Consider the following 19,025-nt stretch of genomic DNA (forward strand, 5'->3'; position numbering starts at 1 on the left):
GTGTTAAAAAGCACCGTCCTGAGTTCGACTGCCTATACAGCTATACAAATGTACTAATCATTAAATAAAATAATGAATGAATGAATAGTAATTTACATGTGATTAATATTTACTGCCAACGTGTACCGAGAAGGTCACGTAACCGTTTGTTTCTTGCGGTCACTGAAAAACGCAGTTCACACCTACTAAATTTCTACATAAAAAATAAGTATTTCTTAATCAATGTTGTATTCTCTATGAATTGCCACACTTCCACTACATAACCTTTTCACTTGCGTCCATGTACAAATGTAGCTATCGGCCTACTGCCAGCCATTTTGCCGATATTGCTTCATGATATTTTTTCAATTTGAAACTCTATCTAGAACGTTTGTTTTGATTATATAATAGATTTTGTCTACATGTTAACAAGCACTATTATACAAAAAATTCGTTGTATCTATATTTTATGCATTTTAATTATCTGTGTAATCACAAAAATCTGAATCGGCTATGTCATCAACATAAGTAGTTATTTGTTTTTTAACTCGGACGCATTTAATGAACTCGCACAAAAAATCTCTGTTTTCAAGTTGGAAATTCTCAAATGAAGATTTACAATTAAATTTTATGCTAATTTTATAGAGAAATCTTTGGACAACACTATCACTACTATAAAAGTCTTAAAGATCGTTGGTTATGTTATCAATGAATAATAAAATTCAGTTACTAGCAATTGCCGGGAAAGTCGCAAATATGCGTCTACGGCGGTTGACCATAGAAAACGCATGAGTTTACTTCAGTGAAAGGGTTAAAAGCGTTGGATTTGCCACTGTTTTTGATAGTAAACATGTTCATTTCCTTCCGCAGCTGAATTACTTTTACTTTTTTCCAGCTATGAATACTACAGAACCACACCTACTACAGAACTTGCACGGGCACTCCGAGCGTTGCAATAGGCGACGGAGAAAAGAAAGCGAGCGGTGTATATTACAAAAAAAGAGCACACCATCTCATTCAATTTTAGAAAATTTTAGAAACGCTTGAAGCAGTGCAATGCCTTCCAAAAAGCCTCCTGCTCAAACGCAAGAACAGATTGATTCCCGTAAAGAAAAAGACCGAATTCGCAAGGCAGCAGCTAGACGAGCAGAAACTGCAGAGCAAACACAGCTGCGCCCACAACAAAGCGGAACTGCTACTGCAGCTGCTTAAAAGTGCAGAAACTGCAGAGCAAACACAGCTGCGCCCACAACAAAGCGGAACTGCTACTGCAGCTGCTTAAAAGTGCAGAAACTGCAGAGCAAACACAGCTATGCCTACAACAAAACAGAATAGCTACTGCATCTGCTAGAAGTGCAGAAACTGCAGAGCAAACACAGCTACGCCTACAACGAAACAGAATAGCAGCTGTTAGAAGAGCAGAAACCGCTGAACAAACACAGGTACATCGAGAGCAGGCCAGAATAGATGCTGCAGCCGCTAGAAGTGCAGAAACTACTGAACCGACCCAGCAGCGACTCAAATGGCTCAGAGCAGCCGCTACATCGGCCAGACGTGCAGAAACCTCCGATCAGATGCAGCGGCGACAAGAACATGATGCACTAGCTACAACAGCTGCTCGGCGAGCTGAATTTTCTGAGCAGATGAAACGGCGACAACAGCAAGATGCACTAACTACAGCAGCTGCTACCAGGCGCCGTGTATGGACAGAAAACTTCGCACTTGACTACAGTTCTGCAACACAGTCTAGGGCCGAATTTTTCTATGGGACGAATGTCCAAAAATGCTCCAGATGCAATGCCTTACGTTGGAAAGGCGAGAGGCCATATATGTAGTTTATATAGTAGATTTTATTGAGAATAAATTTTATCAACACAACCACATTACTGCTGCACAGTTTGTATATACCATGTCAAAACACAGGCTATAGACGAAGAACTGGTGAGTCATGATTAGTGTTTCAAGAATGTAGAAGTCTCAATTCAATAAATGCTGGTGATAGCTAAGCAGTGCAATAGCAAAATATTTTCTAGAATTTTTTAAAATATGTAATTTAAAATATGTAAAATTTTTTAATACTGCCAGTTTGAAGAACTTCAGTTTGCCTAGCAATGTCAATTTCATTATCAGTTCTGTGTACAGAATTAGGACAATTCCGATTTGAGTGGTTCGAGACTGATGCATTGTAGACTAGCTGTAAAACACATTGCATATTTCCATTGTTCTTTCCAACATTATTGACATGTACAACTGCATATGTGTATGTAATCAGATCAGCACAAAGATTTCAGTAGATTGCATATTTGGAGTTGTTTTACAGTATGAAAGACAACTCTCAATAAAACTCTTGCTTTACGTAAACTTGTTCCCGAATACGGGTAATGCAGCTAGTATATATATAAATCTCAATGTTTGTTATATATATATATATACAGTATATATATATATATAAAACATTGAGATATATATAACATAACACAACATATATATAACAAACGAATGTTTGTTATACATATATATATATATATAGATTAACTAATTGAATGCCCGGCGTGGCCCGGGTAATAAAGGTCGTTGCACGGAAGATTTATTTTTATTTAACATATAACAACAGTTACCATTCTAACTTTCCAACTTCATATTGTGAGAAATATATTTTGTGCAGTTTAAATAAATAAATTAAAAGAAAAAACAAAACAACTGTACAGGTTTTCAACTTTTTCAAACTGTAACTTTCAAACCTCATATTATTAAGAAAATATTTTCGAGCGAGTCAAATAAATTAAGAAACAAAATAAAACAAATATAAAAGGGTTTAAAAGTAAATGTGAAACAATTAGCAAGTAATAGCTAAATTAAGTCTGTTCTGCTACAATTACAATAAAAGCTGATTCGGTAATGATACTGTACAATTAATACAAACTAAGAAAACAAAATAAAAATTCTGAATATGTTAAATTAATAATAAAAATTCGTGCAAAGTGTGTGTGTGTATAAAAAAGGTTACTGTTCCAGCAGAAGCCATCCATCAAAACTTTGAGTACGACGATACTGGTACCTCTCGACAATGGTACAAATGTAAAAGTGGGATATCGGACTGTCTCTGTCTGACCGAACGGAGAGAGAATGTAGAGGCTATTCGTATTCGAAATAATACAATTGTCCGCGTTCAAAGTATTGACCTTGACCACAATTTAGCAATTGAACCTTACAAAAAACCGAAAATAGAAATCCACGAAAACACGTAAAAGGATCGTGTTTCATAGAGTTAATAGAATTCATAAAGTTTTAATTGATACGCCATTTATCGCGGGCTATCGAGAAAAGAGTGTATACAGTATACAGTAAGACTGGTGATTAGGCAATTAGATTACCAACCTGCGGTTGCAATCTTTATGAGTTCAAATCCAGCAGACTGCGAAATTTTAATTCCATAATTTTAATAGCTATAGCTGGACATACACAGACAAACAAACTTTGAGACATATATATATATATATATATATAAAATATATATAGAGATGGTGTGCTATTGGGCTTTAAATACAATGCTTTTTACTGTATTCAGATGACAATAGGGAAAAAAAGGACTGTAACAGTAGAAGCATTTCATGCTTCGCTCTGGGAAATTCATCATGTAGGATTCTATCTAAATTCTATTATGTAGGAAATTCAACTCTATCGTCCTAATGTAGTCTTGTAAATATTCTATGCCTGGTTTGATTCAAATGTTTGATTGATTTCATCTAACTTAATTTCATTGGCTAATGTCGACAAAAGCAAACCAAGCTGCGTGGAAAAAATAACATAGGAAATTAATATTTTAAAAAAAAACACTGGTGATACATGAATGTTCTAGATATGGGATAAATGTTCTTAGATGGGCTAAATATTTGCTTAATGACAAATAACTTGATTGTTACACACGCTGATAGAAAGAGAGGCTAAATGTGTACAGCCCCTGGATAACCTTTCCAGATTTTTAATGTAAGAGACACACAGGTTGATAACCAGTACCTGGCAGTGAGATGGTTGTTGACAAAGGAGATGTCATAGGTGTTCTCAGATTCAGCAAGCAGAGTCTTGTCTGCCTTAGACAGCCGCTGGAACTGTAATGACTCCGTTACCAGTTGGTGGTAGTCTTGTTCTTTATAGAGAATCGATTGAGCCCCTATACTCTCATCGTACAATGTCATGCCTTTCTGAACATCAACTGGTATATCTGGCAGCCTGAAAAGAAATGCAATTCAAATCACTAATGCATACTAGCTATCGATATTTGGGTAATAATGTCCATTATAGTTGTACTCCTGGTGCTAGCGACATAAGTACTGATTATGATAGTCTCGGTACCAACGGCAGATTTACTACCAGTAAAAAAGCTACTGATATTAAGCGATGTTTCAAATAAAAACGCAAAAATAACTAACCAGGCTCCAAGATCACTGTAGTTTCGATCCGTGTGTAGTTTGGAGTAGTAGTTGAGAGCTGTCTCTACATGTCGGGTGGCAGACTTTCCCGCTCCTCTAAGTGAAAACTGCGCATAAGCCATTGCCACATGCAGTTGACACATCAGTAGCTGCAGAATAGGTTTACCAGTCTTTAAACAAAGTAGAGAAAAAACTAACAGACATTAAAATTTAAAACTCAACCATATGTTTGTTGGCAAAGAGATTTGAACATCAAGAAAGTGAAACTAACCTTTACTTGGAAAGCGAAACTAACATCTGTCAGTAAAGTGAAACTAACATATGTTACAAAAGTGAAACTAACCTCTACCCAGAAAGTGAATCTAACTACTGTTGAGAAAGTGAAACTTTCATCTGTTATGAAAGTGAAACCAACTTCTGTTAGAAAATTAAACCTACTTCTGTAAAGAAAGTGACACTAAGTTCTGTTAGGAGAGTGAAACTAACTTCTGTTAGAAAAGTAAAACTAACATATGTGAGAGAACTGTGAGTTCAAACCATGTGGAAAAGAAGAAAGCAACTCGTATGATGGAAGTAAAAGAGAAGTCCTGTAATAAAGTGAAACTACCTATTGGTAGACTTAGATTAATTACTGCTATAAAGTAGAATCAAGCCTGGCAAAAATGTCCAAATGATCAAAGTGAAAGCACCACCTAAAAGAGACGTAAAGCTAACTGCTAACAGAAAAATGAAACCAGCTCATGTTAAAAAATGAAATCAACCCCTGTTAGTGAAGTGAAACCAGCTCGCTCTTGTCAACAAATTAAATTAACCCGTGTTAGTAAGGTGAAACAAACTACTTTTAGAAAAAAATCTTTTTACAAACATAAAACTAGCTGCAGTGCCATTACAAAAGTGCAATGAACTCCTGTGAAAACAATATAACTAGTTTTGTTGGGAAAGTGAAACTAAGATTTGCCAGATAAGTGAAACAATCATCATTAGGAAAGATATCATGGAGTTAAGCAATACCCAAGTTATGAATGTAATGAAACTGACTGTCTCCCAGTTGCAGTGGCTGTGTCAGAGATACTATCTATGAAAAAGGCACAAAAACCATGGGAGAAGCAAAAGTGTTCTTGCTCTACCAGGTATAAAAAGTGTCAACTGCTAGAGGGCATCAGAGACTAGAAGAGGTCAGAATCATACTAACCAATACGCAAGGAGTGCGAATCCTGCTGACTGCACCCCAGGCCTCTAGTCGCTGTACTTCTTGGACAAGGCACTGAGCATGATTGTACAGGTATTCATGCATCGCTGGAGGCCAGTGAAACCTGCCATCCTTTGGCATCATTCTGTTCAATGCTATCAGGGCCATCCTGTTGCACAGCGACGGAAAGGTTAGAGTAGATAGTACCAAAAAGATGACAACTCTTATTGTGTGACAAAAAGAATAACAGTGGTCAGACTATTCCTATTTGTTGTATCTATGCATATTGACTACTTGTATACTAACAATAACAGAAGACAGACAACTATTATCTGTTGTCTCTGTATATTAATTAAAGTAACAATAACAGATGACAGACAATTCCTGTCTGTTGTGGCTCTGTATATTAACCATATTAATAATAACAGAAGACAGACAACCTCTGTCTGTTGTGGCTCTATATATTAACCAGACAATACTAATGATAACAGAAGACAGACAACTCCTATCTGTTGTGGTTCTGTCTATTAAAAAATCTAAGGATTAACTACATTATACCTGAAAGGGATCTGCGGGTGTTTTACCAATAATAGACTGCACGTTCGGTTGACCAGGGGGAAGTACTCAGTTGGTCAGAGGTAGAATATGCAGTTGGTTGGAGGAAGATTATGCAGTCGACCAGAGGGAGATTATGCAGAGCGTCAGAGGTAGAATATGCAGGTGTTCAGAGGTAGATTAATTCGGTGGTCAGGGGTAGATTAAGCAGGTGGTCAGAGGTAGATTACGCGGGTGGTCAGAGGGAGATTATGCAGATAGTCAGAGGTGGATTAAGCGGGTGGCCAAGGGTAGATTAAGCAGGTGGTCAGAGGTGGATTCAGCGGGTGGTCAGAGGGAGATTATGCAGATAGTCAGAGGTGGATTAAGCGGGTGGTCAGAGGTGGATTAAGCGGATGGTAGGAGGTGGATTAAGCGGGTGGTCAGAGGTAGATTATGCGAAGGTCAGAGGGAGATTATGCAGATAGTCGAAGGTGGATTAAGCGGGTGGCCAAGGGTAAATTAAGCGGGTGATCAGAGGTGGATTAAGCGGGTGGTCAGAGGTGGATTAAGCGGGTGGTCAGAGGTGGATTAAGCGGGTGGTCAGAGGTGAATTAAGCTGGTGGTCAGAGGTGGATTATGCAGATAGTCGAAGGTGAATTAAGCGGGTGGCCAAGGGTAAATTAAGCGGGTGATCAGAGGTGGATTAAGCGGGTGGTCAGAGGTGGATTAAGCGGGTGGTCAGAGGTGGATTAAGCGGATAGTAGGTGGATAGTAGCTGGTGGTCAGGTGTACATGAAACAGGTGGTCATGTGTACATTAAGCAGGTGGTCAGAGGAGGCATATACAGCTGATCAGTGCCCACCAGCGGGTAGAACTGAGATTATCTATAAGTCTGCTCTAGATGAGCAGAACGGCCTGGTTCAAGAAGCTAAGCAAGTTATCCACAGTCAGTGAAACATGTTTCGCTTATAAAAAAGATAGACTTACTCTCTGTAAGAGCAATGCTAAATCTCAACTAGAAATATACTACAAAGCCTCCCATCAACTAAACCCTAAGGTGGGCATTCACTTTGTTATAAGGTCTCTAGCTTGTAAGCACAGAATACCTACATTACTTACTTGGCAACTGCAGCATCCCTCTGCGCATCAGTTGGCTCCCTAAATAGCCTCATGCCCTGCTTAACCATTTTATGTAAGCTAATGAGGGACGTGCCAGCATAGCCAGCATACTCAACTGGCCTCTCGCATAAGTGCTGCCGAACCATGTCCCCTGTGAAACTTATCTGAAGTCTATGAGCAGCCTTCGGAAGCTCCTGCAAATAAAGAGAGTTACGATATATTCCAGATACTAGCGAATATCTATGCATAGCTGAAATTCACACCTCTCTAGTTTGACCTGTTGAACTTCCAACTCCCTAGCGTAATCACCATTTTCTATAATAGTGACAATATGCAAATGATCCCGACATTGACTGTGTTGATGTTCAGTGCATAATTAGACTCTCACTTGGCCAGTTTGGGTTTATTATTCAAATTCAACTATGATATGCACGCTTGCCTTCAAGTCATGCAGCTTTCTAACACATTCATTTAGTGCTTTGGCAAGTAATATTATAGCAGAAAAATACTCAATGACAAACGTAAGACAACTCCAAGTGACTAGTCTAATAAACTAAACTTCATGATAAAGATGACTTTTGAAAACTAAGTCTACTCATCCAAGTACCCTTATTCATGCACAGTAATACTTCAACTTACGAGTGCTCAAACGTACGAGAAACTTGAGATACGAGCCAGCTTTTAAGCAAGTTTTAGCACTAACATACGAGCCATGTTTGAGATACGAGCAATTGAGTCAGTTGCCAAGTATGGCGGAGGTGTTTTATGAGAACAGCATCACTCTGTATTTTTCAACTGCTCAGGTTATACTGTTGTACCGTGTTTTTTGTGCACGATTTTCTGTGCAGAATTATGTGAATTAAACGTACTGTGCGTAGACCGAAAGTTTGCCAGTAAAATGAAAGATAATACAAAGAAAAAGCAAATGATAACAATTGATATTAAACGGAAAAATATTGAGAAATATGCGAAATGTGTACCCTAGGACACTTATGTATTCGCAGCATCTAACTTTCGCGTTTTCGCGGTGTCATCCTCTCGCGAAAGTTTCATGTGCGAAACTAAACTATCATAACAAATGAGCGAAAAAGCGAAACTAAATAGCTTTGTTCATTGATACTGTAGAATGGAATTTTATAACGACATTTATTTTAACGTTTTTAACAACCACTATAGCATCGTTAAAATATAAACCAACAAAATAATTTGACTGTCAAAATTTATTACGTTATTATTTTGCAATTAATTATGATTAATTTCCCATTAAGAATGATTTATAATGATAGGAATTTGATGTCAATGCACACGAATTAGTAGATTATCGTTTGCTGGGGACATCAATCAATGCAGTGAGCACCGTGTGTTGAAAGAAAATAAGACACATGCACTGACACTCGCAGTACTACACAAGCAGCATGGCTCTGGAAAGGTTTGGATTCACCACTGACACCTCTTCAATAACTTGTAATTTTTTGAGATTTGTTTTGTTTTAAGTGATGTGATTGACGAGACGTTTTTAAATTAAAATAGGCAAACATGACCGCAGTTAAAACGCTCAGAAAAAGACATCTTTTTCTTTTGAGCGTTTTAACAAAGATCAATTTTGCCGATTTTATTTTAAGTTCATTCGGAGGCTTTTACGTTTTCGATGGGACATGGCCAAGCGGGTGTTTGATAAAACTTAATCTTCTGCAAGCCTTTATAAAAGTCGTTAACAAAAATATTTTGCCTCTGATGATAATAATAATGATGCCTAAGAACTACTAGAAGTTGATGTTTGTCTCTATGGCTTGGAATGAAGTGATATTCCACAGCGATAAAAATCGCGTCCATGGCCGTTGGGCAAATAACTTTTCGAATAAATGATGTTGAGGTCGAGTTATCTGAAGGAATTTATCATTGCGTTGGAACTGACCAAACAAATCCGTTTGAGTTGACCTTGTGTTTGAGATGAAATGTTACATTTTCTCTGAGGGCGAGTTATCCGAGTTGGACTGCACTTACCGTAAAAAATTCCCAAAAAGTTGGGGCGGCTCAGCCGGCCAGCTAGCTGCCCCAGTGAAAACGGGCCTGTTGATAGTCCAAGAAACAAATGGCGGCAAGCGATCAAATTGCATTATCAACCTTGCCCACACCATTCTACCTGCGGTTCACAATTACAAACTAGTCGCAAATTGAAATTTTTTTTTATCGGTGAACTGAACCTGAGGAATCTAATTATGTTTGTTCCACTGCATTTATTTTCACATCACTATATTTTCGCACTCATCAGAGCTGCGAAATTAAGTTGCTCCGAAATTTTACTCTGCGAGCTACTCACGAAACTAAATACTAGCGAAATATAAGTGTCCTAGGGTATGCGTGATTGAGCTAGCTCGGCAATATGACAGAAATACATTTATAATTATCAAACAGAAGGATTATATTCAGGGTATTTAGTTCGCAAAAGGACTAACCATAGTTTCTAAGCGGTGCAGCGATTTTCACGACCGCTGGTGGCATTGGACAAACAATTGCCGGTGACAGCGTAACTGAAACGATGCTATGTGAAAAGGCCGGCGCTATCTATCCAAACTGTTTAATCGACATTCGGACAAGCTGGCTAGTGGTCGTGCATTAACCATTTGTGACGACACCCGTGTTCGTCCTAATCTCAACATGTTGCAAGGGCGACAAAGGCAAACGTCCTTAGATAGGTTTATCTTAAAACGGCCGGCTAGTCGTGAAAGCGAAAAAAAAGGAAAAATTTCTCGCTAACCAGCGAGAAACTTCAAACTATGAACGCCGAAGAAATTTTAATTACGTTTAGTTGAAAATGAAAGTTTGCTTTTAGATTTGCTTCTAAGTTTGTATTTTAACACTTTGATAAAATCCAAATTTATCAAAGTCAAATGTTGTAACGAAGGATAACTTATATCTCCCTCCCTGGCAAATGCGAGTGTTAACTGCTATTGTATGTATTTAATTTTACATTTTAATTAATCACATTTCCTTGCATTATTTTTTATTTGTTGCTGTTTGAAAGCATGTAGTACGTAAGAACAATAACCAACATGTTCTTTCTGTTACAATATCTTGTTTTGAGTGTTTTATTTGCTTTTTTAGAGTAGGGAAACCAATCAATATATATTTAATTGTTCTATATATAAATAAATTGCACCAACATGCGAGTAAATTGACATATGAGCTCAGTCTCGGAACGCATTAAGCTCGTAAGTTGAAGTATGACTGTAGTTGAAAAGTTAACTCACACAAAATTTTAGTAAATTTTATTCAAAGGTGTCAGTATTTCTCTATCATTTGTGGCTGTTTTTCAAGTTTGAGATTATGTGACTGCAGGATGTTTCAAAATCGACAAAACTTGATTGCGGTTCAAACACTCAGATTAAGCAAAAGTGAGATTATGACATCTATAGTTGTAAAGAGCCTGACAGAATAGAGCACACAACCCTGCAACTTTGATGCAATAGCCAATATTGGCTATAGCAAGGACAGTGACTAGACACATCATCTTGCACATCGTTTTCTTGTTTCGTCGTTTTTAGTCTTGAAACATCCTGACAGAAATACCACCTCAAACATTAAAGCTAAAATTACAGCGTTACGCACCTCTATTCTGATGGTCTCTACAATTATCGACGTCACAATTGCACTTTCACTTGATCTGAGGATTTCAACCATGATCAAGTTTTTTGGAGTTTAATTTTAAAACATTCTGGCAGTCAGATCATCTCAATTATCAGAAACAATCGCAAATGATATAAAATGACCGATACTCTCTGATAAAATCTACTAACATTTTGTGTACGTTCAATTTTAGACTTCCTCACTTATGCACAATGCAGTAATCTTTATTGAAACCAACTTGATTTAGTGGTGACTTGAAACTTTACACAACAAGTCTATTCCGCATTACTGCAATTACAGTAATGCAGAGATTGGAGAGAGCACAGCAATATCTGCATCACTGTAGAGATTACATAGAGGACAGCTCAAGCCTTTGTGCAAGAAAAGACAAACAGCCACTACTTTTACTATTACCAAATGAGGTGAAGAGTGAAGTAGCTGTTTTATCTTTCCGCTACCTAATGACTCACCTGCGCCTGATTGTCTCCCGGTAAAATAACCTCGATGCAAGCGGTAAGTAAGTCCGTGCTGATGTTGCGGTCACTAAACATTGTGAGAGTAATGAGCAGTTGCTTGTAACAATCAGAATTTAGAGACTGCAGCACGAGTCGTTTCAGACTGACATGTAAGGCGGCGTAAGCTTTGTTTTCTGGGTTGATCTGGTTAATACTTCGAACAAAACTCCAAAGAATGTCTGACGCCGATACTGACTGTAACAAGAGCGGATAACTGACTGTAACAAGAGCAGATAACTGACTGTAACAAGAGCGGATAACTGACTGTAACAAGAGCAGATAACTAACTGTAACAAAAGCAGATAACTCACTGTAATAAAAGCGGATAACTGACTGTAACAACAGCGGATAACTGACTGTAACAAGAGCGGAACAGCTTATATAATCAAATGGGAAACTATCTAGAATAAATGCGTGAGCGATCGCTCAAAGATCAAGTATGATTTTTGCTGAGCTGACTGCAACCAGATGCTGTGCCTGTTTTTAAAAGCCAGTATTACACAGAAAAAGGCTTTGTAATCTTGGTTGGACATATCTGAGTCCATTGGTAAGGGAACCTGGGTGACCGGAGACATGCCCAGTTGCAGAGAGCAATTTTACAGTGGATGACATTATGGTTACCACCAAGGCTCTCTTTGGAAATTAAACCACGGACTGTTGTTTGCATACCGGTCGTTCTAGACCACTAAGCGACCCCATTTTTTGAATAAATAGAGAACTGATGAATTTATGGATGTGTTTATTTGCATTTTAGTCAAGCAGATTAGCTATGCCATGGGAACTATGCTCATGGTGTAAGACTTGAACCCAAAATGGCAGGTGTTCTAACAATGAGTGCTTCAAATGGCAGCACTCATTGTTTGGGAAAAAGGAACTCGGGCTATTAAAGTAAATGCCTAAAAAGAGAAATGTGAAATGAACAGACCGGAATATGAAAAGGCTTTTTGAATGCTGAAAAATTACTGATTCCTCTAACAAGTTTCAAATCTTTACTATAATAAGAGCCGTGGCCATCTGTAGCCGAGTGCTAGGAAAGAAAACTGCTCCGTGCAATAATGGAACTCCGATATTCAACTGGGGGACCAACACACATCACAGCACCACCTTCCAGCATTCCAGAATAACTGTACACATAATTATTACACATGATGGTCTGTCTCGGTGCACAGGACTGACCACTTACTAGTTAATATAACAACATGATAGCAGTTACTCTCTCTGAAATTAAAGGGAGTTACGAACTCTTGCAGCAGAGGTTACAAACATATGTAAGTGATTTCTGAATGTAACACAGATGTCAACAACAATTTCAATCTTCTGAATGGTGACACTCGCTGCCGGTTACAAAACTCCTTGCCAATTCTTCTAGCCATTGGCTGTTATTAAGCCATGGCGGTAACATAATGTACTCTCAAAGATAAACTTGCAACAATCTTAACATATTTTATCATAAAGTATTGATACTTTTCTATCATTTGTGATTGTTTTTAATGTTTGAGGTGACCTGACTGACAAGATGTGCCAAGATTAAAATCGACAAAATTTCATAGCAATTAAAACATTCAGATAAAGTGAAAGTGCGATTATGACATCTATATTTGCAAAGACCGATAGAATAAATACACATAATGCTGCAACTCAAACACGATCGCCGATCTCAAACATAGCGATGATACCAACTAGTGACGACCCTTCGCACATATTTTTGTACTGACCATTTTAATCACACACAAGTTTTGTCAATTTCAATTTTGACACATCCTGGCAGTCAGTTCACCTCAAGCATCAAAAACAATCACAAATGATACAAAATACTGATATTTCCTGATGAAATCTACCAAAATTTTGTCTAAGTTCATCTTTAAATGACGTTTTTGGGAATATTTTGATTTGCGATCAAGTAAAAAAAAGCGGTATAACAAACGGTTGGCATTATCTACTTACCACATCACTCTCGATTTCCATCCTCAGATACTTGACCATAATCGGTAGTCGTCCAAACTTCTCCTTGATCACATCAAACTCATCATCAGTGAGAGCCCGTGCTCGCTCACATTGGTGCAAAAAATCTGCTAGTTCGACTTCGGAAAATCCATTAATTTGTAAAAAATGGTCAGCCTTGACATAGTCACAAGTAGTGAGCCAATCAGACGTCGAATGCTGGGTGGTAACAACAATTTGCCAACTTTTTCTTAAAAGGCTGTCTTCTGGCAGCTGGCAGAGTGGTCTAAAGATTTTCGAATCGATTTGATAAATGATTTGGGTAGACAATTCCGCATCATCAAAAACAAAAAACTTAATCCTATCATGAAATCTTTCATTAGTGTACTTGTAAAAATTGGTAAATATTTCATCTAAGCTTTCGGAATGAAAAGAGTCCAGTGGAAATCCTTTACGGGTCGAGTAATCCCACAACTCTGCTTTGACACTTTCCAACGAGTCGCAGCGAAACCTCGCTTCCACCAAATCTTCCATGTGAGAATATTTCTTCTTGAGCTGGTTTGCCAACTCAGTCTTTCCTGATCCACTAGGTCCTGTGTACCAACAGCATAACACATCACTACTAAACAGTTGGTTAAATAAAGTAAACTGGATAAGGCAGCCACTAAAACTTCTGGCTAGACTAGACCGACCAATCTTGAGTATTATTTTATTTCCTAGCCATCAGTTGATTAAAAGAAATTTCAGATATTAATCAATAAAACCAAAGACTTGCTTTAAAGTGTTTTTGGTTTCATTTAATCACTCATATTGGTTGAGAATATTTCCTAGTTCGACTTCAAAAAATCTAAAGTTGAACTTCAGATTCAAAGCAATAATTAGAGACTAGTACGAAGATTCATTCACTAAATCTTAGTTAAGCAGCGAGGCCGCAAGCACATATGAGTTACCCCATGACTTCACTCTCTTGGCTTTCAATGTGATTATACTATAGCACTAGCCTGGGCATGGCTCTCGTGGGAGATTGGGAGAGAGAGCCTGGGACACATAGCGAAAAAAAGGTAAGATAACTTCTGCAAAACGAGCGACATATGTTACATATGACGCTAAGACTGATACTAATGAAAGCGTTTCGATAGATTCAGATCTCACGATGTATTAGATGTGGCGCGTTTAAAAGCCTATCGTCACGGTAACGTGACTTGATCTAGTGAAAGGCCCTATGTTTTTGATAGGCTGGGTAGTTATGTAATACCCCGTTTGATAACAAAACGATAAGAACCATAGGTTACTATTCTCTTGCGTTTTCACGTTTGCAGTTTCATTTCATATACTGATAAAAAAATGGAGCGATTCAAAATTCATCTATCAAAGCTAGGCATAGTCACGCTGAGACCAAAACAGTCTCAAGCTTTACAACATATTATCGCAGGTTTTGACTAATTTATAGTTCTTCCTACTGGCTTCGGAAAGAGTATTTGCTTTCAGATGACACCGTTTTGCAGTGTTAGGTCCGAGTTGTTCATAATAACTGTCGCGAGTAATCACAATACTCGGGAGTAAAATAAAACTGAGATTACTTTTTACTAGATAAACTTTTCTTTACTAGCAGCATGCAATTCATTTTTGTTGTTCTATTGCTATTCGTTTGTATTGTTATTGTGAAAATCTTTTATTCAATTCATTTAATTTTTGATTATAATTAAATCAAAACCGAATTAATTAAACATGAAATAATATAACTCCCGTGATTGATTTATTATGCAATCAACATTTCATACTTACCAACCAGCGTTTGTTTGCTGCCAATTCAGATTAAAAATACATGTACAAGTAATACATAATACTCGCGAAGATCACGAAAAAGACCATCACTCGTTACTCCTTCGGAAATAACGATTGTGATATTAGCGACTGCAGAAGTCGACTTTTAGAGTTGTCTTCCTCGCGTGTTGCAATGTGTCCCAGGCTCTCTCTCCCTATCCCCATGAGAGCCATGCCCAGGCTACTATAGCACTATTTATATAATAAGTACAATTTATTATTAATTAATTTATATCAGTTAATTTATAATAATTAATTATTTATATAAGTACAGATAGAATGAACCACAACCTTACCAGGGCTACCGAAAAAACCTGTAAAACAAAATTAATTTCTTTTTCCGATAAAATCATTTTTTTTATCTTAAATAATGAGTAAGATACTGAGTGAGGTAGAGAATAATTATTGTTTCTATAAGTAATAATAAATTAGTATGTAACTAATTCATGCGATCAAATATGAAACATGTATAGAAAATATGGAATGCGTTAACATGCCAGTAGGAACTAGTAGCTGAAAAGAATTTCTGGTTACATATAAAAATAAATGGGCATAATGCAATGCTAAGATATAAACAGACAATTGATAGTTAAGGTGATTTGTGTTTAATATAACCTAAAGAAGAAAAACTAAAAATACATACCTGTTAGAATTATTAAACCATCTTTTTGTAACACTTTGAATGCAGTTTCGAGATTTTTTCTTTGAAAGAAATCTTGATAACCAACAGGAATAGGTTGCTTCGCCATTGCATCAAACCTCATTTAACCTAGAAATGAACAGAGAACTCTCTAAATAATGTAAGAATTATGAAGCGAGTAGCGCAAATGAGAGCTTATGAGGTTAGTTTTTAGCTATTTCTATTTGACAATTTGACCTACATGTATGTCACCCATGTCTTACAGTAAGTACCCAAGGTTCAATAGCATATGATTTAATTCATATTTATGTTTGTTGGAGTTGTCTTATCTAACTTTACCTCTCCGGCCGGCGTAAGCAAATCATGTCGCACAAAAAACACACAGTAGATGGTTGTACAATATAAAAAATTCGTTTCAAGAACATTTACGTTATAGAGATTTTAGGTTACCCTAGGACACCTGTGTATTCGCCTCATCTAACTTTCGCGTTTTCGCGGAGTCATCCTCTCGCAGAAATTTTATGAGCGAAACTAAATTATCATAACAAACGAGCGAAAACGTGGAATTAAATAGCTTTGTTCATTGATAGTCCAAGAAACAAATGGCAGCAAGTGATCAACTTGCATTATCGATCTTGGCCACACAATTCTACTTGCGGTTCACAATTGCAAACTAGTCCCTAATTGAAAAAAATTTTCTTACCGGTGAACCGAACCTGAGGAATCTAATTATGTTTGTTCCACTGCATTTATTTTTACATCACTATATTTTTGCACTCATCAGAGCTGCGAAATAAAGTTGCAGCGAAATTTTACTCTGTATGCTACTCACGAAACTAAATACTAGCGAAATATAAATGTCCTAGGGTATACAAACCGTAAAATACATGAAAATTGCCAAATCCATTCTAAGATCATTCCCAACTCGCCCTTAACTTTTCAATTCAATGATGTCCAGTAACTGTGGTATTATTTGTTTGTATTGACAACTTTTTTTTTATCATTCTTACTTATTTTAGGGTTCATGATTATGTAATGTTATGCTTAGTTATCGAGGGAGCACCCATTCAATGTCAATTTAAATCTATTTGTCTACTTTTTCAACACAGGAAGGTCTAAACTGCGAGTAAAAAAGTTATGTAAGTAAAAAAAAAGTATTTTTACTATATAACAAGAGCGCTACTTGCTTGTCCCTCCATCTATAGCCAGGGTTAACAGTTAGGGTAAAACACCACTTTCAACTAGACTCAAACTCGTTAGGTTCAGATTCATATTCAGAGATTCGGATTGGTGTAGATGGTCATTTAGTGAATCAGTGAATTCTCCCATAATTTAGGACAATTACATAGTATTACTACTTCCGCTCCTTAAGTTTTTCCCAGAGGCTTATACTAAAACACCGCCATCTTGAAACATAACCTTTACTTACGCTAATGCCCAACTTATCCAAGTCTGACTGTCTTCAGTGAACTCTCTAACAACCATAATCTTCGAGATCACAAACAACTAATGTAGCTTGTAAGCGATAATAATTACTAAGACCGAAATAAAAAATTTGTGCTGATGATTGGCTAAAGAAGAGACCGTATATTTATCACTTGTGGACTCCTTTCTTCATACACCACTTTTACATCACAAATTCACCAACTGCCTAAAACTGAACAGTCGAGCGCACGATCAAGTTTTGTGGATTTTAATCTTGAAACATACTGGCAGTCAGATCGCCTCAAACATAAAAAACAATTGCAAATGATAGAATAATACTTTCTAATAAAATTAACTAAAAGTTTGTGAAAATACTTCTTTAATATAGCAAACTTCAGTCCCATATAGCAAACATCCGCTTAACAGCAAACATTCGCCTCACATAGCAAACATATGTCCATAAACAAGTCTTTAGGCTCTGCTGTAAATAGCAAGGTCTACTGAACCTAACAACCTTATAAAGACAACAGGAGGGAGCTGCATCAAACTCTTTGTAATCAGCTGAATTCAGAAAAGGCACTGAAATAAATGCTTCTTGAAATATGAACTTCTGAAACCAGCAGGAGGGAACTGACAACATCTCTTTGTATTCAACTGAAACCAACAAAGGCTTTAAAACCAATACTTTTTGAAATACAAACCATTAAAGCCAACAGGAGGGAACTGAAACCAACTTTTGTATTCAGCTGAAACCAACAATAGGTATTCTGCAAAAACCTACATTTCCTGAAACGCAACCTGCTAGAGCCAAGAGACAACTAAAACTCTTTGTAATTATTGTCTTTACATCTTTACATAAAGCACGACAGTCTCCTGTCGTGCTTTCACTCCCTTCATGAGATGAGCAGGTTGATTCAACGAATAACAATTTTATTCAAATAATATTCACATAGCTCCAATGAGTAAAACCTGAACTGAAACTGCTTAACAACCTCTGCAGTATGTATGTTAGATAAGCGAGTGGAATTCAGTTAAGCAGCCACTATTTGAATCGTCCGATGCTAATGCATTGTTGACCACAGCTTATGGTAAGAATTCTCATAGTATTAAGATAAAACATAATACTTGACAATTAACTAGAATTACACAACAAAATATGTACCATTATAGGTCTGCAAACTATTACACAACTTACACACATATTTTTAAAGCACATCAATTACATAAGTATTTTTATCATATATTTCAGTACATCAGAGTCTTGGTTTTCGAATGAGCCTATATTCAATACACAAAGAATAATAGAACTAAGAAAAACAGGGTGTCAAAAGTATGTCCTGCGATAAAAAAACACTTGATTGTGGTTACCACAATGTGATGTCATAATTATCATTCAGCCTTGGGTCGTCGATCCCTTTCGCTGCCATTGAGGCTGCGCTTTTCTGTGACAATCGGTGCTCTTAAACCCAGAGAGTGCTAACAATAAACTAGCATCCTAGATAATCAACAATGCCCGGGGATCAAGCTAATGCCCGACTAATAGAAACACATTTTCTGGGTTAACAGATTTTGGGTGATTGTTAGAGTTTACTTTTTTCCTTCTTTCGTTCATTTTAAACATTTATAGTAATGATTATCACATCGTTTTATATGATGGCATTGTTTGTCCAATACAGAAATGATTAATAACCTGATTAATAACTAATTATTAATAACATATGAAAAGAAAAAATATAAAAATTAAAATATTTATATTATATTTGAATAAATTACAGTAAATGGAAAATAGAAAACAGTTA

At 36.9% G+C, this 19,025-nt stretch overlaps 1 protein-coding gene across 2 annotated transcripts in view; it reads right to left on the minus strand.

Annotated features, from left to right (window-relative positions):
- Positions 1–15,914, minus strand: part of LOC137401715 (uncharacterized) — a 32,137-nt gene extending 16,223 nt beyond the window's left edge. For both annotated transcript variants that reach the window (XM_068088173.1, XM_068088172.1), the window contains exons 1-7: positions 15,805–15,914; positions 13,341–13,930; positions 11,352–11,591; positions 7,255–7,448; positions 5,602–5,767; positions 4,410–4,558; positions 3,997–4,209 (exon numbers count right to left, since the gene is read on the minus strand). In XM_068088173.1, coding sequence (XP_067944274.1) covers positions 3,997–4,209; positions 4,410–4,558; positions 5,602–5,767; positions 7,255–7,448; positions 11,352–11,591; positions 13,341–13,930; positions 15,805–15,910 — 1,658 coding nt within the window. In that variant the 5' untranslated portion in view covers positions 15,911–15,914. The remainder of the gene's footprint in view (positions 1–3,996; positions 4,210–4,409; positions 4,559–5,601; positions 5,768–7,254; positions 7,449–11,351; positions 11,592–13,340; positions 13,931–15,804) is intronic.
- Between the last annotated feature and the right edge of the window lie 3,111 nt (positions 15,915–19,025).

This window comes from Watersipora subatra, chromosome 8 (genome assembly GCF_963576615.1).
Source record: "Watersipora subatra chromosome 8, tzWatSuba1.1, whole genome shotgun sequence".
Lineage (NCBI taxonomy): Eukaryota > Metazoa > Bryozoa > Gymnolaemata > Cheilostomatida > Watersiporidae > Watersipora > Watersipora subatra.